This window comes from Plecotus auritus (genome assembly GCF_963455305.1).
Source record: "Plecotus auritus genome assembly, chromosome: X".
Lineage (NCBI taxonomy): Eukaryota > Metazoa > Chordata > Mammalia > Chiroptera > Vespertilionidae > Plecotus > Plecotus auritus.
In genome coordinates this window covers 89,922,470-89,946,906 of record NC_137784.1, presented here as the reverse complement: position 1 = coordinate 89,946,906, position 24,437 = coordinate 89,922,470, and the positions used below count along the sequence as shown (strand labels likewise).

At 42.2% G+C, this 24,437-nt stretch overlaps 1 protein-coding gene across 5 annotated transcripts in view; it reads left to right on the top strand.

Moving 5' to 3' along the window:
- The window catches only part of TRPC5 (transient receptor potential cation channel subfamily C member 5), a 397,050-nt gene that overhangs the window by 204,665 nt on the left and 167,948 nt on the right, over window positions 1–24,437 (top strand). For all 5 annotated transcript variants that reach the window (XM_080653342.1, XM_080653344.1, XM_080653345.1 and 2 more), the window contains one exon: window positions 459–857. In XM_080653342.1, the coding sequence (XP_080509468.1) occupies window positions 480–857 (378 nt within the window). In that variant the 5' untranslated portion in view covers window positions 459–479. The remainder of the gene's footprint in view (window positions 1–458; window positions 858–24,437) is intronic.

Sequence of the window (24,437 nt, the reverse complement as noted above, 5' to 3'; positions counted from 1 at the left end):
AAGAAAGATAAGGATCACATGATCTCACTTATATGTGGAATCTAATGAACAAAATAAACTGGTGAATAAAATAGAACTAGAGACATAGAAGCATGGAACAGACTGACAAATTCCAGAGGGAAGGTGGGAGTGGGTAGGAGGGGAGTGATTAACCAGGGAACTTACATGCATAACTCATGGACACAGACAATAGAGTGGTGAAGGCTTGAGAGGGGTGGATATGGAGTTGAGGGGGCAAAGGGGAAAAAACAATCAAAGAAGATATCTGTAATACTTTCAACAATAAAGATATTTTTTTAAAAAAATCACCATAGTATTAACAAAATAATGAAGTGTAAAGTAAAAAAAAAAAAGTTTTGGATTTTCCAACCCATTAGCAAGGCTGCCTCCACAGTTAGCCATTTGAGACCTTCAGGTATCTAAGAATATCTTTGGTCTCCCTTTCTCTCCTTATTCAGGTTTCTAAATTGCTATGAACCATGGCCCAACTGTACTACAAAAAGGTCAACTACTCACCGTACAGAGACCGAATCCCCCTGCAAATTGTGAGGGCTGAGACTGAGCTCTCTGCAGAGGAGAAGGCCTTCCTCAATGCTGTAGAGAAGGGGGACTATGCCACTGTGAAGCAGGCCCTCCAGGAGGCAGAGATCTACTACAATGTCAACATCAACTGCATGGATCCTCTGGGCCGGAGTGCTCTGCTCATTGCCATTGAGAACGAGAACTTGGAGATCATGGAGCTACTGCTGAACCACAGCGTGTATGTAGGTGATGCCTTGCTCTATGCTATCCGCAAGGAAGTGGTGGGTGCTGTGGAGCTTCTGCTCAGCTACAGGAGGCCCAGTGGAGAGAAGCAGGTAAGAGAAGTCCCTATAGGATGGAAAATAGCCAGGGACAACAGGAAACCCTAACCCTAACCCTTGAAACTAGGGAAGGTCAGGTAGGCTAGAGTTGAGAAGCCCTATCATGGCAACCCTCTGCTCTCATCAGTGATCTCAGGTAGTATCCTAGAGCTACCCTGCATGGCCTATGCTGAGTTTTACTCATTTGTCATTTCCTTATTAGTATTTTACCTTATATATTCAATACTTAACAACCAAAAAGTGTGCTCTCCATTTCCAAAATATTCAAGCTTCTTCTACCCTCCCTACCCTCTGCTCTCTATCTTTATTTTCTTTCTCTACTCAAAGTTATATTCTACAAAAGAATAAACCAAACATAAACCTGAGCTTTCTCCTTTTATTAGTTTCTCTCCTGAAGGACAGGAGGCTTTTAAGCATGAGAGTCACAATGCAAATGCAGATGGATACAGGGACTCACATATTTTTCTAGTACCTGTCATGAAACTGCATTCCTCCATTAGATGTTCAGGTGTTTGTCAGGAGATTCCCCTACCCTCAGAGATACCTATGTTTCATATTCTGGAGTTATCTTCAAGTCCTTCCCCTCCCTTGCCTCCATATCCAATTCCTAAACCTTGTGGTTTCTTCCTTCCTAATATCTCTTACATTCTTTCCTCTCTAACCCAACTCCCACCACTCTGCCTCTAGTGCTTATCATCTCTCTTCTAGAATACTGGTTCTCAAAGTGTGCTCCAGCATTAGCATCACCAGGGGAACTTGCTAAATGTGAATGAAAGTCCTCAGGCACCACCAGAGACTGAATTAGAAACTCTGGGGATGGGGCCCAGCAAGCTGTGTCTTAATAACCCCTCTAGGGAATTCTTATGAATTCTCAGATTTGGGAACCAATGTCCTACAGCAGTGGTCAGCAAACTGTGGCTCTGTTGACTAATGAGTTTGCCGACCACTGTCCTAGAGTAACATTAAAATCTTCTAACTGGACTCTCTCCCTCTAGCTTCTCTCTTTCTCTCAACCCATTCTGAACAATGATGCTGCTTATTCTTCCCAAAATATTGTAACAATTCTATAATTCCTGTCCATCCTTTCAGCAACTATAATGTCTTCCCATTAGAAGAGAAACCAACTCAAGGATCCTAGCACTCAACAGTCTTCATTAACAGTCTTTCCCAGTCCTATCTTCCCTAGTCTTTTCTAAACCCCTCAAGTCAAGCACATCTCCTGATTGTATTTCTTCCTTTGGAGCATGGCATTGAGTGCATAGTAGGGACAAAGAAAATACAGAGTCATCAAATGTGGAACAGTACAATACATTAAAAAGTAGAAATGGTACAAATCGAAACTAAAACTGCAAAATGCTTAGAAAATATCTAAATATATATATATATATATATATATATATATATATAAGCCTAATATGCAAAGTGTCCCCTCGGGAGTTCAACTGACCAGGAGTTCGATCGCTTGCTATGACATGCACTGACTACCAGTGGGTGGCGCAGAATGAAAGGAGGCCCCAGCCAGCAGCTGGAAGCCAACAGCCGCTAGGGACCCTGCCCGTGCACAAATTTCATGCACTGAGCCTCTAGTTGATAATGAAAACACGCAACATCAAATCTTATGGGATATGACCAAAGCTGGGTTTAAAGGAAATTCATAGCTTTAATAATTTCCTAAACAAAAAGAAATGAAAATAAGCTAAGTGATAACTAGAAGACTAAGAATTATAATTGATAGAGCAGAAAGGAAAACACTACATTAAAAGTTCCTTGAGTAAAAGGCCTGAATCACTTTCTTCTCCATCAGCATTTGACACAGTGCCAAAAGAAAGGGACCTGATTTCTCTTCTTCATTGTTGTATTCCAACACTGGGAAGTGTCTGCAACATCAAATGCACTAAATAAATATTTATTCTATAAATGAATAGTATGCAATCAGCACTGCGCTAAGCACCAAAGACAACTTACCTTATTTAATCCTCCCAGTAACTCTGTTAGATAGACACTATTATTATTATCCCCATTCTATCAATGAGAAAAATATAGTCACAGGATGATTGTCAGTTGTCTAAGATCACAATAAATATCATAGCCAGAACTGAAACTCAAGCAGCCTACCTCCTAAACACACCCGCTTTTTAAAAAATATATTTTTATTTATTTCGGAAAGGAAGGGAGAGGGAGTGAGAGATAGAAACATCAATGATGAGAGAGAATCATTGATTGGCTGCCTCCTGCACACCCCACACTGGGGATCAAGCCTGCAACCCAGGCATGTGCTCTGACTGGAATCAAACTGTGACCTCCTGGTTCATAGGTCGATGCTCAACCACTGAGCCATGCCAGCCAGGCCTAAGCACACCCTCTTAACCACTAGGCTGTATTGCTTCCCTGGCAGTTTGAGTACATTTTAGAATTCCAAGCACAGGAGTTCTGAGATGGGGTAGGTCAGTGAAGTATGGATGGATGAGCTCTGTGGAAAGGATTCATCATGTGAATTAATACCAAAGCAGAGAGGTGTAAACATGTTCCCTATTTAGTCTACATCACCATCCACATCAAAAATGATTTGTTCTGTGACCCATTTCCCTGAGTGATTTAATAAGCCAATCTGAACTAACATTTATCCAGCTACCCTGCAGCAAGATTATCTTGCTTGCCTCTGAGATTACGGAGCCCTTCACTTGACACCAATTACTCACTACTATATACTATTGGTCAGCCTTACTTTTGTAATTGTCTGGTATCTATAACTAGATTGGTTTTTTTAATCCTCACCCGAGGATATTTTTCTATTGATTTTTAGAGAGAAATCGAGAAAAACATTGATGTGAGAGAGATACATTGATTGGTTGCCTCCCACATGTACCCTGACCCAGGCCGGGGATCAAGCCTGCAACCGAGGTATGTGCCTTGATGGGGAATCAAACCTGTGACCCTTTGGTCCATGGACCAACGCTCTAACCACTGAGAAAACTGGCTAGGACTAGATTGTTTATTTTTAAATGTAAGACATAACGTAATGCCCAACTGTTTCCATGTTTCTCCCATCAGTACCTAACCCAGTACCTAGTATATAATGGGTAATATACAGGGGTGGGCAAAAGTAAGTAAATTATAATAAATAATATAATAATCAATAAATAATAATACAATAATAAACTGTTTTACATAATCACAACTATAAGCCTACTTTTGCCAACCCCTGAATAAATATTTTCTGATTAACATAAAGGAATTAAGTGTATCTCCCAGAAAAGCACATGGCTAGCTGATTGCAAAAGACATCCAAGACTTTCATATTCACTCACATTAAGCATCATAACTGTTTTGAAAGAGAGGAGAGCACAGAGGTGGTTCCAAAGAGGGAACTAGCAATATCAACCCTGAGTTTTGAAAGTTAGCCAAGTCCTTATTTGATGGCCCCCACTTCCTCCATCTTTCCCCATTGCTCTGGCAAACTCGGAGAAAGAAAGGTACCAGATAAACTCATACTAAAGTACAATCTAAGGCACGACCTTCCCTGGAGAAAGGCAGTGCTTCACTCACAGAAATGAATAACTAATGGTGGAATATCAGGCTTATTAAACCTGGGTAAAGCTATTTGGGGGAATCTGTCTTTATCAAGATCCTTCAGACACACTACTAGTATAAGACCTCCTTTGTCCATACTCAAGTATAACAACATATGTACAAACACACAAAGCTGTCAGCTCCTCAGCAGCCTTCTCATCCCTCTTTTCTCTCTCTCCCAACCCCCATATTAGCCTCTGCTAAATTTCATTTTCTTCCATTGCTTTGAAATCGCTGTAATAAGTCAGATGTCAGTAACTATAACAACAGACTGCCACAGTGCAGGAGCTCTGCCTTTTGGGGAGATAGAAACAATATTTATTTACCTGGGGGCAAGCAGGGATGTGAGTAAACACAGGCCTCCTGAAGGACCTTGGATCCAGATGGGTAGGGGTCTCTCAGGAAGACACTCCTCCCACAAACAGAATCCAAATACCAGTCCTTTTTCACAGAGGCCCTCCCTCATCTCTCCAAGAGACTGGGCACAGCTGACCTCCATCAATCTTGTGTAAACTAGTGCCCTCTTTAGCTTTATTGGGCATGGAGTTTGACCTCAAGCTGGCAGCAAGACCCCCTCAGCTTCCTCTTGACCCCAGTCCACTGTCCTCTTCTAGCCTATCAAAACTGCTTTCAGATAAAGATTGGAGGCCAGGCACAAATGGCTGACACTGACTTCAAGGATTAACACTTACATGGAGACCTGCATGTTTAATAGGGACAACTCTTTAAGTAAAAATGGTGGTGCTCTATTAAATTGAATTCCTTGCACTAGACAACAAGTAGAACATAGTGTGTGTGTGTGGGGCGGGGGGAGGGGGTTACTGTACTGTCTTCTTGTGTGTGTTATTCTGTGGCCTTCATGCTGCTTCAGAAATATGACCCTCTTGGCAGTATCCAGTCTGGAACCATTATACCACTATGGCCTATTTCAGTAGGAGTAGATTTTGGTGACTTGGAGGACTTGTGATTCCTTGGGGTAAACACTCAAATAATTCTCAGAATTCAAATATTTTGGACTACAGAAGGTTTAATACCAGCCTATTTCTCGTCCATTAAATCTACTCCCTTCAGCTCACTGACTCTAGGCATCACTAGAAAAGCATAAGTAAGCAGGGACAGCAAATCCAGCAACAATCCAAAGACTTGTATCTATGTATGGTCACAATAAGCTCTAAGATCAATAATTGTGCCTATGGAGAACCTGTCAAAATGCACTTCCCTAAATCCCATTACATACCTACAGAATCAGAATCTTGGGGTTTTGTCCTGGAATCAAAATTTTAATAAGCCCACCTGTTTCTAGATAACAGGTCTATGTACCTCTCTATATTTGTTTCACATATCTGCCATAACAAAATACCACAAACTGGGTGACTTTAAGTAAAGAAATGGTTTCTCTCATAGTTCAGGAGGCCAGAAGTCCAAAATAAAGGTGTTGGCAGGGCTAGTTCCTTCTGGAGCCTCTAAGGAGAATCTGTTCCATGCCTTGGCTTATAGCCACATCACTTCAATCTCTGCCTCTCTCATCACATAGAGTTCTCTTCGGTGTTTTTGTGTCCAAATATCCCTCTCCTTTCTCTTATAAAGACACCAGAGAGCCGAAACCGGTTTGGCTCAGTGGATAGAGCGTCAGCCTGCGGACTGAAAGGTCCCAGGTTCGATTCTGGTCAAGGGCATGTACCTTGGTTGCGGGCATGTCCCCAGTAGGGGGTGTGCAGGAGGCAGCTGATCGATGTTTCTCTCTCATCGATGTTTCTAACTCTCTATCCCTCTCCCTTTCTCTCTGTAAAAAATCAATAACATATATTAAAAAAAATAATAATAAAAAAATAAAAATAAAAAAAAAGACACCAGAGATTTGCTTTAGGGCCCACCCTAATCCAGGATGACCTCATTTTAACTTCATTACATCTACAAGGACCCTTTTTTTCAAATAAAGTCACATTCATAGGTACTGGGGTTTAAGACTTGAACATACCTTTTAAGGGGACACACTTCAACCCACTATACTCTTTATGAGAAATACTAGCCTCGATAAGTGATTTTCAAACGTTTTTAGAGCTTTTCATTAAATGAAATCCTGCCCAGATGTAAAACAGACAAACTAACCCAAGCACAGCTTCCCTAGTTTAAGTTCAGAGTGGGACCCAAAGCCCTACTTGTTCACACACACACACACACACACACACACACACACACACACTCCCATACCTGCTTTCTGCCTGAGGAGAAAGCATAGCTGGAAAACTACTGGTCTAGAAAACAGAAGGACAGGCTCTAATTCAGAGTTTCAGGTACTAGCCAGTTGTAGCAGGCCAAAGACCCTGGGCAATTCATTAAGTTGAGCGTCAATTGGGTGTCTTTTACACACGTCCAATTATGGAATCACACCTCATCTGTAAAATGAAGCTAATAATCTTTGTCCCTAACTAATCTAGAGAGCTATTGTGAGGAAGAAATAAAATAAAATGTTAAAGTCTTTTGAAAAAAATTAAATGCTAGACAGAAGTCAGTGACTATTATTTTCAGCTTTACTCTATCAGTTTGACTTAACCCATCATATTGTGTGGAGAGACCAGCTGACAAGTGGCACTCATCACAAGTCAACACCAGTACAGTGAGAGGGAGAGGCTGGTGAACAAGCTGGCCCAGTTCACAGATTACCTCCTTCTGCCTGGCCTTTATGGCAATGGTCTCCCTTTTCCTGTCAGGCAAGCTGCATGACCTCAAAGTCATCCCTCTTTGTTCACTAAAATCTAAGTATGTGAGCAACAGGGAGGTAGAGCTGCTGCCCTCTGTATCAACAGCCCACCCAAGTAATTTTCTTTCTTGGTCACTTGCATCAATGCAGACAGGAGGAAAGAGGCTAAGACAACCTTCTTCCCATGGCCCACTCTTGTGAGCTCTGCCATAATTACTCATTTTTCTGTGGCAGATGGCTCCAAATTGAAATTGGTCTCAAATGAGCTAGTGAGATTAAGTCTCAACAACACTGGTAAGTGTTTGTATTGAGACTGTAGAAAATCAGCAACAAGGCACTCTATTTACTACTTCTCCAGTCTGATCCTTGGTCTCAGAGATTGAACAGTGTGGAGGGAGACACTAAGGGCCCAGGAAAAGGTGACTGGAGCACCAAGAGGCGCTAAGAGTCCAGCAGAAATCAAAAGAGGGAAACCCTGCTATTTATAAGTAGCCTAAAGTAGTGGAAAGAACAGAGGCTTTGGAGTCATCCACCTCTGATATTTGTTTACCTGGACAAGTCACTTAATCTCTCCAGACCTCAGTTTCTTTATCTGTAAATGGGAATGACAATGGAGTCTATTTCATATAGTGAGAATTAAATAAAAAAAATACATGTATATTACTTATAACAGTGCCTGACACATGGATATTCAATAAATGATAGCTAGTACTAACTACTCCTACTCCTATTCATTGAAGCTGTGATGATATGACCTTCTGGCTAATCTAAACTGTTTATATTTTTAAAGTATTAAGTACCCACTAACACATAGTAGCTAAAAGTTCAGACTGCATGACCTTTGGAATGGTGTTTACCCTGATTGAGCATCATTTTCCTTATCTGTATAATGGGGTTAATGGTATTATCTACATCATAGGTAGTTGCAAGTTTAAAATTAGAATTATTATTTAATATTTGACATAATCACATAAACACTAATACAAACTATTATTAATATTACCAACTCTTTGTTACCTGAATTTCCCAATATAACAGTAGGTTTTTATGCCTATAATAATCTGAGTAACAGCTTTAATTCTATAATTTTAATTCCACAAAGTTCTAGGCCAAAAAAATGGGTTGTGTCAAGAAAATAAATCAGCCGCTTGATAGGGAAAAAAAGGTCAGAGTGACTGCATGGCATCATATTGGCTAAACTGATGAAGTGAGTTACCTCCACTCATATATCTGTGCTGAATTTTAATAAACCTGGCCTAATTCACTCACAGATCACAATTGTAGAGAGCTTAAAGATCATTAGTTCTGAAGTGACATTTCCAAGGTCACTTAGCTGAGCCCTGTACCAACACAAAAGCTTCCTGTCTCCCCAGCCACTCTTTCTACTACTCCACTCTGCTTCCAAGGAATCATTAGAAGTGGTAATATTTACAACAAATCTGAAAATAAACAAAGCAGCTAAAAGTAGTGTCTGTCTAGAATAACTCATTGATGACAGAGTTCCAGCAAATATTAATTCTCTTCAGTTCTATTCAATTTTCTAGGCATTTATGACTACTAATCATATGTCTCACAATAAATTTGAAAGATACAGTTAGTGCCCTTGAGAAATTTATAGTCTCATGGGGAGAACAGACATGCACATGCTATCTAACCAGTCTACCCATCTTAATGGACATGGACTTCTGTGTTCCAAGGGTAACAAAATATTGAAGACAGTGATGTTTGCCTTTCAGGAAAAAAATTATTTAAACTTGGACTCAAGTAGACCAAGAGAGCTGGCTACATAACACTTCACAAGGAAGAAACCATAAAGTAATCTCAAAAGCAAGTGACTAAATAGAAACACATGAGGTTTTTTAGCCATGGCCCTTCTCATCTCCCTTCAGGGTTACCACCAACTCAGGGCTTTCTTTCTGTAACCTCATACTCATAGTTGTGAATAGCCTTTAACCCGCATACACATGTCTACTTAAGGAGTTACCTCTTCTTCTCTGTCCTCCTTCACCTCACAGGTACAGTTTTCTAGAGGGCAACTATTTCTGTTTCCTTTTCACCCCAGGCTCCTCACTGTTTTTGGTTTTTCCAGATAAGGCTCTTGTCACAAACTCAGTTCAAGAGTGAAATATCAGTGCAACATTCAGAGCTCTTCCATCTCCCCTCCATCAGTTCCATCCCAGTGCAGCAAACACCACCTTGTACTGATTTTTTCCCATATGCCAACAACAAACATGGGGAAGAAATAGAATAGTACAAGGAAACATGCTACAACGTCCAAAATGTGTAACATGGACAATATAGGAGGTTACTCTGGATACAAGTAGACAGAAATATTTCAAGGGCGGAACATTTCAGATAAGAAACAGAAAGAAAGAAAGAAAGAAAGAAAGAAAGAAAGAAAGAAAGAAAGAAAGAAAGAAAGAAAGAAAGAAAGAAAGAAAGAAAGAAAGAAAGAAAGAAAGAAAGAGGAGGGAGGCACACTGGTCAGAAGGAAGTAAATGGACAATGAAATCAATAGTGGGAATGATGGTGGCTTGTTCACAGTAGGTCCTGTAGTGATGGGTTAGTGACAAAAAATAATGCTTGGGACTCATGTTACCCTCATGAGATTAGCATCATAGAGGAAGACCACAGATACCTTATCCAGAGTCAGAACACTGGGACAGGTGGGTCCTGAGTCATATCACAAACAGTAGTTGCTGGGTTCCTGTGCTCATCTGCACTCCCTTTTTTTTCTTTGTTCCTAATTGGAGTAAAGAAGAATGAGTCTATGGACATTAGTTGAGCCAATCCTTAGTTGGGACCATGGTGAACAGTTACCACCATCCCAGCTGGTTGTTACTGGTCCTCTGAATGGCAGTGGGAGCTGGGAGGGCTAGTGTGGGATGAAAGAAAGAAGCTAGAGCCACAGCACTCAGGGGCTTGGGGTAGCAAATATTTATGAGGAATTGCCCATATTGATATTTGACTTTCCCCTTTCATCTCCCTTCCCTCCACATACATACAGGTCCAATATCTGTGTGGCATTTTAATCTCATTAGTTGACAACTCTCTTGGTATCCATATCATGCCTATAAGGTTACTCTTCTCTCTCTGACCACTAACTTTTAGTCTCTTTTTCAAATCCTTTGATATTAGTGCTACCAAGAGTTCTGTCACTTTTCCCTTTGTAGACCAATATCTACCAAAAGCTTCTTAATTTATTTTCCAAATTTTAGCTAGATATACCCATCTAGGTGTACCCCCAAACATTTAAAATTCACTGTCCTATATAATAAAAGCCTAATATGCTAAGTGTCAGACATCCAGTCAGCCGTTCAACCAATCAAAGCGTAATATGTTAATAATATGCTAAGGCTGCTCATCCTCTAGCTATGATGTGCACTGACCACCAGGGGGCAGATTCTCTGACCAGTAGGTTAGCTTGCTGCTGGGGTTTGGCCAATCAGGACTGAGCGAAATGGGCTGGACATGCCCTGGAGCCCTCCTGCAGTCCCTCTCCTGCTGGCCAACCTCCCATGTCCCTCTCCGGCCCTGATGATGCACCAGTGGGGTCCCTAGGCCTGGCCTGCTCCTTCTCACAATCCAGGATGTGGAAGGGCCAGTTTGGGCCTGAAGGCAGAACAACCGGTTGCTATGATGGGCACTGACCACCAGGGGGCAGATGCTCAATGTAGGAGCTGCCCCCTGGTGGTCAATGCACTCCCTCAGGGGGAGCACCACTCAGCCAGAAGCCGGGCTCACAGCTGGTGAGCACATTGGCGGTGGCAGGAGCATCTCCTGCCTCCATGGCAGTCAGACATCTCCCAAGGGCTCCCAGACTGTGAGAGGGCACAGGCCGAACTGAGGGACCTCTCCTTAAGTACACGAATTTCATGCACTGAGCATCTAGTGTCTAATAATAAAAATAGCAAACACTAATTTAGCACTTATTTTGTGCCAGGTACCATTCTAAGTACATAACATGCATTAACTTATTTGATACAATAATCCTGTAATGCAGGATAATACTATTAACCATCCTTACAAATGGGGACATCAGGAGGTTAAATAAGGAACAAAAGAGGTTAAATAACTTTCCCAAGCTAGTAAGCAGAAAAACTAGGATTCAAACCTAGGCAGACTTAGCAGTAAAGTCTATTTTCTTAATACCTGTTCTAGCCTCACTTTGTCCTCAAAAGCATTCTCCTCATCCAGTGTATCCTCTCAAGTGATGACTCCTGTCTCCTTCCAGTTATCCTTTTAGTTATCTAGATATGAAATCTTGCAGTTGTCTTCAACTTTACCTTCTCCTTCAACTACCACACCCATTGCGTTACCAAGTCCCTTTGAATATCTTGATTGAGGTGATGAGGCAAACATATAAACAATTAGTTGAAATATAAATGCTATTAGAGATAAGACAGTCCTGCATTTGATCATGTCACTCAAATGACCACAGAGGTTCCTTATTTCCTATAGAATAAAGTTCAAAATAGAGGCACAGGGTTGATAGTTTGAGTAAAGAGGGCTGGCTAATTGCCCCTCAAATCAGTTGAATTGTCACTGACAAATCCAGCCCTAGGATTTTGGGGTTAGTTAGGCCAACAGACAGGACAGGACAAGGGAAGTGGTTTCTTCTCCTGTCGACAGAAAGTCTCTGGAGTCAGGAGAACCACCTTAGTGAGGGTCATGCTGGATTCGTGGACCAGTTGATAAATGCAAACTTTGTTGCCTCTGGCAGAATTAAGTGGCCCCAATCCAGCAGCTATTCTCTGTTCTAAGGAGTATGTCTGCCTTGTGAGGTTCTCAGTAAAGAGAAGGTAATCAGCATGTAAATACCAAAATCTTGATTGAAGAAAAGCTTACTGTTTCATTTTCTATTAGTGAATTGTTATCTTTTCATTAGTAAAAGAGGGCTGTGAACCAGATAAGAAAAAAGCACACCCAAAGACACTAAATCAGAGAAGGATGATGAAGCTGGTCCCAAAAACAAATCCATGAGTCTACCACCTCTACCTCTTCCCCTGAAGAGGGGGGCAGGGGTGATGGCCCATTACAAAAACCTTGAGGCTGGACAGTGGAATTTCTAAATCCATTTCTACTCTTCAAGGACAAACTGGAGTGATTTAATATTTGTAGCCACCATCAGCTCCATTATCTGTATCAGAATAGTGGAGGGAACTTTGAAGCTAAAAAAATTACCTCTACAAATTCTCAAATCAACCCCCTGTCTTCAAATAGGCCTTCCAATGGGCCTGCACAGAGAAGGTTTCAATCCCCATTGAGTCAAAGTTTAGAACAATTTGGGCTTTGTCTACACAACAAAAAATAAAAATGTACCTCCCTTTCCCCCTTCCTTATTTCTTAACTCTCAAAATGAAGTGTGAAATTATTCAAGTACTAGAGACCTGGTACACGACATTCATGCACTGAGGCTGGGGGCGGGGGGCGGGTCCCTCAGCCTGGCCTGCACCCTCTCACAGTCTGGGACCCTTCAGGGAATGTCCGCCAGCCAGCTTAAGGGGATGTCTGACTGCCAGGATGGGGCCTAAGCTGGCAGTCATACATCCCTTTCACAGCCTGGGGCTCTTGCAGTCCCTGGCTCCTTACCGCCCACCTGCAGTGGAGGCGGGAGAGGCTCTTGCCACCAATGCTGTGCTCGCCAACTGTGAGCTGGCTGAGCAGCGCTCCCCTTGTGGAAGCACACTGACTACCAAGGGCCAGCTCCTGCATGAGCATCTGCCCCCTGGTGGTCAGTGCACATCATAGCAGCCGGTCGTTCTGCCATTCAGTCAATTTGCATATTAGCCTTTTATTATATAGGACTAGTGGCCCAGTGTACGAAATTTGTGCACGGGGGGGGGGGGGGGTTGTACCTCAGCCTGGCCTGCACCCTCTCCAATCTGGGACCCCTTGGAGGATGTCCTGCATGATTGGGCCTAAACTGGCAGTTGGACATCCCTCTCACAATCGGGACTGCTGGCTCCTAACCACTCACCTGCCTACCTACCTTATTGCCCCTAACAGCGTCTGCCTGCCAGCCTGATCTCCCCCTAAACACTACCCTGCTGGCCTGATTGATGCCTAACTGCTCCCCTGCCAGCCCAATTGCCCCCAACTGCCCTCCCCTGCCACGACCTGCCTCCTCTGCCTGGACCCACCTCCTCCACGCAAGGCAGTGGAGACGCCGGGACCTGCCTCCTCCATGCCGCATGGAGCCGCAGGACCTCCAGGCCTCACCACATGGAGCAGCCACCAGGCCCCACCTCCACTGTGTGTGTGGCCATCTTGTGGTGGCCATCTTGTAAAGACGTCGTGCACAAGGGCCACCTAGGCTTCAAATAGTATAGATTAGGATCCTAAGTCACCATCACCCTTTTCCACATCCATTTGTTTACTTTGAAATTTTTGTTATAAAAGAATTAAATTACTGTAAGGATTAAAACAGTATTAAAGCATGGTAAAGGAAACATACCATTTCCCACTGTCATGATCAACTCTGTAAAAGTCATCTCTAAGAACAATATAGGTGTATTTTCTAGGTATTTTCTATGCATATTCAAACAGAAACACACATAGACACACAAACTTTTAAAAAAATGTTCTGACTTGTTTCTTTTTCCTTTACAATACATATGGGCATTTTTCTATGCGAAGATACTTATCTGTAGAGGTGTTCTCTTTTCCGCATCAGCACGGAAAAGGAACAGGTCCGGTTCCTGAGTGGAGGAGCTGGGGATTAAGAAATAAAAGAAAGAAAGAGACCAGATAGAAAGATAGAAACAAAGCTGGGAGCCAGGTGGGACGCCATCCTCTCTGATGGAGAGGCAGGGACCCCAGAGCGCACACAGCACATTTATTTTATACCCCCAAATACCAGGAAGTATCACCAAAACTTAGGATCAAAGGAGCTTATTTGCATTCTTGAGTAGGCCCTAGTATTCCTGGTGCTTGCCTGGATTTACATATCAAAGCCCGCTCCCAGGCACCTGGACAAAGGTAAAAAGTCAGTACTGATAACGCCCCCCCACCTTCTTGGGGAGGGCGTAACCCAGATGAGGCTCTGCCAGGCGCCTCTGGCTCAGCTGACAACAATTTAAAGAAATGCCCATGTGCCTTCCCAGGCGGCCCTCTACATTTATCTTTACTATATTCTTTTTTAATTTGTTTATTGATTTTAGAGAGAGAGGAAGGTAAAGGATAGAAACATTGATGGGAGAGAAACATCAATTGGTTGCCTCCCTGCACGCCTCCTACTGGGGATCTGTGCCTGCAACCTGGGCATATGCCTTGGACAGGAATTGAACTGGTGACCTCCTGGTTCATGGTTTGATGCTCAGCCACTGAGCAATACCAGCCAGGCTTTACTATATTATTTTTAATGACAGTACTGCATTGTATCATACAAATGCACCATATTTATTTAACCAGCCTTCTATTTAAATTGTTTCAAGTATATTTAGACTTTGAGTTTTCTTATATTTTTGCTTTATTGAACAATGCTGTAATGAATATCCATATATATATGTCTTTGAACACGTGTGATTATATTTGTAAGGTAAATTCCTAGTAATGGAATTATGGAATCACAGGGTGTGTGCATTTTAAAATTTTGCTATAAATTTCAAAATTGCTCTCCTACGAACAGTGTGTAAGAATATCTGTTTCTCATATATTTGTAATCATAGACTGCAAAAAAAAACATTTGTCAATCTGACAGGCTAAAAATGCTATTGCATTATCATTTTAATTCCTTATTATAAGTGGGATTTCACATTATAAGCAATTTATTTTATGAGTCAACTTTTCATTTTTAACCCATTTTTTACTAGAGTCTTCATCTTTTTCTTCCTGATTTGTCTAAACTCTTTGTACATTACAGTCATCAGCACTTTATTCTTTTAAAAAAATCACCCTAACTTATTAGAGAACAGTAATATAACCAGACTTTTATAGCAATGGGAGCAAAGAACAAAGCTAACTGTGTTCTAGATCTTTTAACTTTTCTGCATAAGACTAGAATTGTTTTAGTGATGCTTAAAATGTCTTAGGGTTTCTCTGGTATAAGCAAGTCTGGATGAAAGTATTCATGCTTAATCATTCATTTATTTTTAAGTTCTAGTTTAGGGCTTAAGGATCTTTGTTCAAAGGAAAAAAAGTATTGACAGCACAGAAATATAGGACTAGACAGGTCTACATCTCAAGCCCAAGGAAAGTAGACAGGATACAGAAACAGGAAAAAGGGCCGCCCGAGGCTCAGGTAACCAGGGCTGGCTGAGGCTTGTGCTGCAGGCAGTGGCAGCAGCAAAGGTGTGATGGGCATCACCTTCCCCTGATCGCCAGGTTGCCCTCGCCCCTGGGGGCTCCTGGACTGTGAAAGGGGGCAGGCCGGGCTGAGGGACCCCCATCCAGTGCATGAATTTTCTGAATTTGTGCACGGGTGGGGTCCCTCAGCCTGGCTGGCGATCAGGGCCTATTGGGGCCGCGGGAGGTTGGCCAGCCTCTGGAGGTTGGCTGTGGGAGCACACTGACCACCAGGGGCAGCTCCTGCATTGATCATCTGCCCCCCGGTGGTCAGTGCACGTCATAGCAACCAGTCATTTGGTCGACCGGTTGGATGGTCAACCAGTCGCTTAGGCTTTTATATATATAGATATATTTCAGAGAGGGATAGAGAAAGATAGAAACATCAATGATGAAAGTTGATTGGCTGCCACCTGTCCACCCCCTAATGGGGATCAAGCCCACAACCTGGGCATGTGCCCTGATTGGGAATCAAACCATGACCTTCTGGTTCATAGGTCAATGCTCAACCACTGAGCCAAGCTGATTGGGCGAGGGTTGGTATTTAGCAAAGGAATGAGTTCTAACACTCAAGCAATGGCAAATATCCATTTAATCCATTATTTTCCCTGACTTCATTGGCAGCAGAATTACTACTTCACAAAATATGGCGAGTATCAAATATACAGGAAAACATTTCCTTGATTTCCTTAGTAGGGAGCAAAGATGTAAAATGCAGACAACATGTGACATGTTGAGCCTATACCATTTCTGGTCTAAACTCTCCAAATTATCTACACTGAGCAGATAAATAGAATACTCCAAGTTCTTGCTTTATTTGATGCCATGCTGACATAATCATCTACATTAAAAATGTTTTGACACTGAGAGTATTGACATACAGTGTCAAAATAGATGATCAGGTAGCCCTGACTGATATAGAGGCTTTTAGTATCTTCTTGTTCAACAGTCAATAAAAGGTGTTTACTTCTGGAATAGAACAACCTTAACAAGCTCAAAGAAGAGAAGCTTTCTCTCAATTGATGCTACCAATGACAACAATTGTCTGTCACTTCAGTTATTTTTACTACTTTGATTTGAGAAGAGCTAGTAAGTTCAGAAATTCACAAAACAAATAAATTAAGCTTTCCCATGTTTGAAGTATATGAACTGCAAATATAGACTCACAATGTCTGGAAAGGCCTCAAAGAATAGAGGATATCATGAGATGCCCATGACAAGAGACTTCAAGCTTTGAATCATTCCAGACCATCCTAGAATTTGACAACTTTTCAACATCTAATCACCTTGCCCTAGTCCAAGCCATAGTTACCTCTCACCTGGACAATTGTAGTAGCCTACCAACTGATTCCCCCTCCTTTCCCTCTCAGCCCCCCATAATCCAGTCTTTTCCCTGAAACTGAGTCACACTTTTAAAACTCCCTGTGTCACTCCAATCAAAGCCCTCCAAAGCCTTGTTCAATGCCTATAGGACTCTGCATGATCTGGCCCCCTGCTCTTTGATCTCATCTTTTACCACTCTTATCTTACCTGAACTGTTCCAGCCATACTCACCTCTTATATGAATGATTTACCCTCAGTTCCTTTGCCTGAAATGTTCCTCATACAAGTAACTGCATGGATGGCTCCCTTTGTTTCTTTAGCTATCTGCTCCAATGCTATCTTATCAGGCAGGCCTTCCATATTTCCTTATATAAAAATAGCACATCCCCCATCGTTCCCTATTCCCTTGCCCTGATTCAAGATTCTCCATAGTACTTACCACCATCTGACATATATGTTTGTTGCCTATGCCACCTCTCTAGAGAAAGGACTTTGTCTATTTTGTTCTCTTTTGAATCTCCAGTGCCTAGAATAGCTCTTGGAACATGGCAAGTATCCCATAAATGTGTGTGGGGGGGTTGCTATATGATTCCATTTATATAAAGTTTCAGACAATCAACCTCATTCATGAATTCAGGGATAGTGATTGCGCTTTGGGGGGGGGAGGTAAAGGTAGTGATGGAAAGGGTTTCTAGGATGTTGCTAATGCTCTTCTATTTATTGAGCTGGGTAGTGGTTATAGGGATGTAATCATTTGGGATAATTCATAAAGTATACCATAAATGTTTTTAATTGAGGTATAATGAACATATATTAATTTCATTTATACAACATAATGATCACCACATAAGTCTAGTTAACATTCATCACCATTCATACTCACATATTTTTTTGTAATGAAAACTTTTCACATTTACTTTCTAAGCAACTTTCAAATATAAAGTACAATATTACTAACTATAGTCATCATGCTCTACATTACATTCTTGGGACTTATTTTATACTTGGAGGTTTGTAACTTTTGACCACCTTCACCCATTTCCTCTATCCTCCAACCCCCACCTCTGGCAATAACTGATCTCCAATCTGTTCTCTGTACCTATGAGTTCACTTGACAACACAGAAATAGAGTAACTGATTCCACATATAATGAAGCTCATATGATATTTGTCTTTCTCTGTCTGACTTATTTCACCAGCATAATGTCCTCAAAGTCCATCCATGTTGTCACACATAAATGGTTTTTTGAATGAGTGAAATTAATAGAATGTCAGACCTGGAAAGATTATTTAACCCATTCCTCCCCATTTTATAGGTGGGGACAGTGAGGCTCACAGAGGAGATGTGATTTATTCAGACTCAATAAACTGACTCTTATAGCAGAGCCAAGATGCATAACTTCTGATTTTCAATTGAATGTTACTTCCACTACATTAAAATTAAATTATCTGTCATTAAAGCCACTCAGAGTGAATTCTATAGTCACCTGTTCTGGAGTCTAGCACCATGAACTGTCTTCCAAGGACTATAACCTAAGTCCTTCATCTTAAAGGACTATAACCTAAGTAATTTTCTCTACTTCAGCTCTTGGTGAACAGAAAAGACATTATAAAGATATACAAACCTTCTTTCAGTCATATATTTGTTATTTTAAGGAGCTGCTATTTACTTTAAACAAAACCCAAGGCATGGTTTCTCATTTCCATGGTACCCCAAAAGACTTACAAACCCCATGAAGCAAGCCTCTCATTAGATGGCAGGGATCTGGAGACCCAAGGAAGGAAGGCCACATGAGTATCTAAATGACAATACCTTTGACTCCAGGTTAGTGCAGTTGAGGTAGGAGAGATTAAAATGTGTCCTTTAAAAATATATCTGTGTCTAAAAGCCAAATATGTTTAACCAATAGCCCTTGACCTTGGATCTGAAACATTTATTTGTGATATAGATGTGGTCATAATTCACAGCTTTTACTAACCAAATAGCCTTCCTTTGGACTACTAAGGATGTACACAGTGATTGGCCCTGGTTTGGCCTTGGCGTCATTACTTTTCAGCCTTCCCTGTTGAGACTGCCATGATTAGCAGGTTTCCATTTGTAAACCAGGAAGCAGGACAAGGTGGGCTTGCAATATTCTGCTGTCAGTGCTAAGTTTTTGGGAGTAATAGCTTATCTGATCAGAATAGAAAATGTTTTCTGGATCCTAGAACTTACTTGGGAGAAAATGCCATGAATCTTATTTGGGAGAAGTAACTTAAATGAGCGAGATTCTCTTTAAATAGAAATAATTCTTTGGTCGTTTCCCCCACTTTTTCATTTAAACTACCGAGAAGGAAGCCTGAATTCATATATTCAACTAAATTATTCAACTGGTAATATCATTTCTATCTCCCTGGTCTTCAAGATTGGAGAACAAAACACAGTAGCCAGACTGAACACTAATCTAGCACTCTCAATCCTTAACTCCTTCTTTGGAACCAGGCTAAAATATTTCCTGAAAGACCCTTGAGCCCAGCATCCATAAGCTGATCATATGAATGATCAGATGAACCACCTTGTACCTAGAGGAATTAACTATAAAATAGGAAAGTATGTTTTTTCTTCTTTCTCCTCCTCCTCCTCCTTCTTATTCTTATTCTTATTCATTTTTTGACAGGATCAATTGTCTTTATTAGAGAAAACTAGTATGAAAAAGGACTTGAGTTAGAATTGGTGCTTTTCTTCTTGTCAAAAGTGGATACAAGATTAATGAAGCAATGATACTACACCTGTCTCTTGACACAGTCCATAACTGTCTACTCCTCCTCTCTTTATCCCCCTTTTTCCTCCTTATTGGTCACTCTGGTAATCTGACTTCTCACTTTCCCAGCATAGGCCAGGGTACCATGGACTCTACCTCCAAACAGATGGCCAGCTACTTCTAGCATGGTCAAGGCCTCAACCTGACACTGGCCAAGGGAAGTCTCATCCTCCCAAGGCGTATCTTCCAGGAGCACCACTTGATCTTCTGGGGCAATGCCCTCCATGAGCCTTGATCTGGGCCACTGTCTAATGGCTAGACATCTTGAGGGTATGTAGCTCCTGGGCATGGACAAAGAACTCCATGTTGGCTATTGAACCAACTGTGGCCATGGCTGCCACTACCACAAAGATGGAGTCAAAAAATAGGAAGGAGTAAATTCTCATTGCCTGCTACATGTCACATTATTCAGCAAAGAATTTTTAATAAAGAGTTCCATACTAGAGAGAGTAGTCTGAAGGTGCTGAGGCACATCATATCATGGACAAAATCTGAGAATGGAGTTCTCATATTGACTCCATCTCTCAACTGTTATGTAGCCTTAGGCAAACTACTCAACCTCTATATAGCTTAACCTCTTACTATTTAAAAGCAGAGAAATAATACTAAATAACCTCACAGGAATGCTGTGAGGAAATGAACAATGTTTTGAAATTATTCTATAATTACTTTATAAACCCACATTAAATAGGTACCAAGTCAGACACCTAATTGGTTTACTAGAGAGGCAAGAATACAAAGCTCTAGTCATACCTAATAATAGACAAACATGCAAATTGACCGTACCTCTACTATGCCCACAGCCAATCAGAGTGAGTATGCAAATTAACCCAACAAAGATGGAGGTTAATTTGCATACATAGGCACCCAGCAGCCTGGGTCCCAGGAATTTTCTCGGCACCCAGGTCACTCCGAGGTAGGCCCCGCGTGGGTCCTGAGCAACCTGGGAAGGGCCTGAGCCAGGGGGCTCCTGGGCAGGGCCGAGCCTGCAGTCAGAGCCGAGGGAGCCCCTGCCCAGTCCCCAAGCCTCGGCCAGAGGCTTTTGGCCTGGGCAGGGGCAGACCCAGCGATCGGAGGGAGCTGGGGGGCCCCTGCCCAGGCCCCAAGCCTGGGCCAGAGGCTTGGGGCCTGGGCAGGGCGGAGCCAGTGATCGGTGTGAACTACAGAGGAAACACCTTTTCTGACGGCTCATTGGCTAAGCTCCCTGTATGCCACTGGTAATATTCTTAGTAACTTGGATATAAGAATCCAAACAGGTGATCTAGGGTTTTCCACCACACTCCTGGAGAAAAAACTGAAGGTCTGCTGCTGGATGGCTAAGAAATGTCATATCCTGCCCTAGCCGGTTTGGCTCAATGGATAATGCCTAGGCCTGCTGACCGCAGGGTCCAGGTTCGATTCTGATCAAGGGCATGTACCTAGATTGCAGGCTCCTCCCTGGCTGGGGCCCAGGTCAGGGCTCATGCAGGAGGCAACCAATCAAAGTGTCCCTCTTACACGGATGTTTCTCTGTCTCTCCCTCTCTCTCTCTTCCACATTCTCTAAAAATCAATGGAAACATATCCTCAGGTGAGGATAAGAAAAAAAGAAAGAAAGAAATGTCATATCCTATGAAAGACACATCTTGAAAATGCCTAAAGACAGTTGTCATTTTTTCATGGTGAAGGGACTGGAGTCTGTGTTGATGAAAACACCTTGGTGGCTGTGGTGACTGGCAGTGGCTGCAGCAGCAGGGTGATGGGGCTGGTGTCTTCCCCTGATCAGCCTGGTCGCCTCCCACAAAGGGAGGCCAGACTGCGGCTTAGGCCCACTCCCCACGGGGAGCGGGCCTAAGCCGTCAGTAGGGCATCCTCTGAGGGCTCCCAGTATGTGAGAGGGGGCAGGCTGGGCTGAGGGACCCCCCCCCCCAGTGCACGAATTTCGTGCACTGGGCCCCTAGTATTTAATAAAACCACAGGGAAGTTCACTAATAACTCCATGAGCAATGGTGTCATTGATACATTTCTAGAATAAAACCCCTGGAGTTCTGGTGGATATCTGTTTGGCTGTGGTCCACTTAATCATAGAATCATAAGGATTAGATGAAACATAGTGACAATATCCAGGGGTCCTCAAACTATGGCCCGCGGGCCACATGCAGCCCGCCAAGGACATTTATCTGGCCCGCCAGGTGCCACTGCCTGTCCTGCTTAGCAGCCGACTTGTCCCGGGCCCGCAGTGCGCATAGGAATTTGTTCATAGTTTTTTTTTTTAAACTATAGTCCGGCCCTCCAACGGTCTGAGGGACAGTGAACTGGCCCCCTGTTTAAAAAGTTTGAGGACCCCTGATAGCCCATTCTCCTGTCATTGCAATCAATCCGAGAGGTATTAATCTCTAGCCTCTGAAAAAGTTAAACACCTCAATGTTAATTTGATGGAACCTTGGCAGGGTATGAAAGAAGTCCCACAGCAATTCTGTGCAAGTGTCAGTTGCCCTGAATTCTCAAATGTATGTCTGGGGCTTCCACAGAATCTCGTTTATAAATTAATGGTATTATAAGACCACAGGTGCAGAAGAATTTGCTGGAAGCTAAGCCTCCTTCTTGCATACCTAATCACCTTAGCTGCTCTTTTCTGACAATAGACAAACAATCCTATGCATCTATGGAGTCTTCCAAGACCTGGGTTTGTTTCCTCCCCAACTAGAAATTGGGGGTGGAATAATCAAATATCTGGGGGCCTCAAACACTACCACTCTTGCAACTTTTCATCAATCTGAGATTCTTATCCCCTATTCATTGAATTTAAAGAAGAAAATTAAGTGGTAGTGAATTTCAATGGGAACACCAGTCCCTTCTCCTCCTTTCTATTAGCCCTGCCCTGCATTCCTGAAAAGGTACTGCAGAGTGAAAGACTTCATTGAAACTCTAAGGTGTCTGGTTACATGTGTCTTCCAGAGAGGGTGGAATGTTTTGCAAGTGATTGAAAGGTCATCCTTACATTTAAAATGCCCCTGCCTTTTCAAGTTTCAGATTTGGGGCATGTTTGACTTCAGGGAAATAAGAACAAGGCACCCCATGTTTTCCTAATTCAGTAGTGATCAACACCTAGCTTACCTTTCTCTGGGGAGACAGCAGCCCACACCCTTAGCCTGGGAGCATACTAGAAAAAGACAACCAAAAGACAGAAACAGTAGGGTTAAAGTAGCTCTTCCTTTTCCCATCTCCAGCCAGAAGCAACCAAGCTCCTGCTTCTTTCCTTTAATAGTTAGTCTGTTGTGACAAGAACAAAAGACATTCTGCTTGAGAAGCACTATTGACAATGCAGCTGCCAGTTCAAAACAATGCAATTAGAAGTAAATGTCAGAGAGAGGAAGAAATTATGGTGGGGGGGGGGCACTTTTCTTGAGTTTGTCCTTTCAAAATGCAATAGAGTTAAAATATGAGTAACTGCAGAACATTATACACACATCAGTGTGTCAAAGATTTTTGCTTGTCAAAGATTGTGTTTGAAAAGAATTTGCTTACCACTGACGATGTCAATATGATAGGCATCGGTTCAATCACAAAATGGCTTACACTACTTTTCCTGTCAACCAAAAGTTGCATGTATTTATTAAAATACGACCCATTTATATAATCCTGGCTGTTGTGTTCTGAAAAATCAATTGATGATCATGATGTGTGCTGTCACGGCCACAGAGACATTTAAATCCTGTTTTCTGCTAAAGAAAAATTCTTGAAATGAGTCCTCCTGACATATCTGTGCTAGGTGAACTTAAGCTTCTTGGCATTGTCCAGACTCAAGCTTCTTTTCTAAAAGGCTTTTCCTTCCTAGCCAAACTCTACTTCAGAGAGAAGGACTCCTTGTTGCATGAGTGTTTTTCAGAGAAGCCACTCAGAAATCCCAGGTGGGGAGCTCAGCAGGGAGAGTCTAAATACAAAATTCTCCCAGGGTGCTTCCAGCAATACAAACTAATAAAACATGTTTCCTGCCACATGTCAACAAAAATTCACTAAAAAGTATTGGAGGGAAAAAAGAGAGACTTTCTTCAAGCAAACAGTTTACAAACTGGGATGATGCAGCCTCAGATAAAAATAGAACAGTGCTCTGCAGAGACAAAGGAGAGGCCATCTTTAATGGAGGAAGTTTCTGCCCAGGTTACCATCATGCAAATGAGGACTTCAAGTCTGATCAGCATGGACTGGTTGATGATAATTACAATCTGTGCAGTTCTAATTGGTCAGGGTGTATCACAGTCTATTGCTTAAGTGGTAGTATGGTGATGAGGGGACAGGGAAATTCCCTGCAATAGTTTATTCAGAAAGCATAAACAGACAGGAGGTTGAAAGTTCAGTCTATGATTCTCCCAAGAATGCAGAGTACATGAAAGGCCTCTGTCAGCAAAGAGATGTTAGACTCTAGTTTTGAATTTAGGCCCAGTTAATCGCAGGTGATATAGGCACCTCTCACTAACACCAGAGAGGTGTTACGGGACAGCCCCCAGCCCCCACCCCGAGTCAGTGGGAGAAAGTTGTCCCCAACCTCAATCCTTGTCTTCTCATATAAATAAATTTATACAAGAGACCTTGAGTACATTGTGAAAAGCCAATTTATTAAAGCAATTAAAGTATGCTCCTTTACTGAAAAAGCAAAGCAAGCAAGCAAACTTATACTTGTGGCTTATGAAGTGCAGATGGGCTCTCAGCTAATCTGAAGAGCAAGTTGGGTGTGAGACTGAGGTGTTATATAACCTCCTGTCTATAGGCTTCAAAATTCCTTTGCTGAATATTTTGGTACAGATTAATTCTCAAGTTTCCTTTTTTTACTTTGTTGTGGCCTTCCCAGAAATCATGAGAAGTACCTGACAACTTTATCTTGTCATGCCTTGAGACTGCTGGCTTCTCTGCTTAGG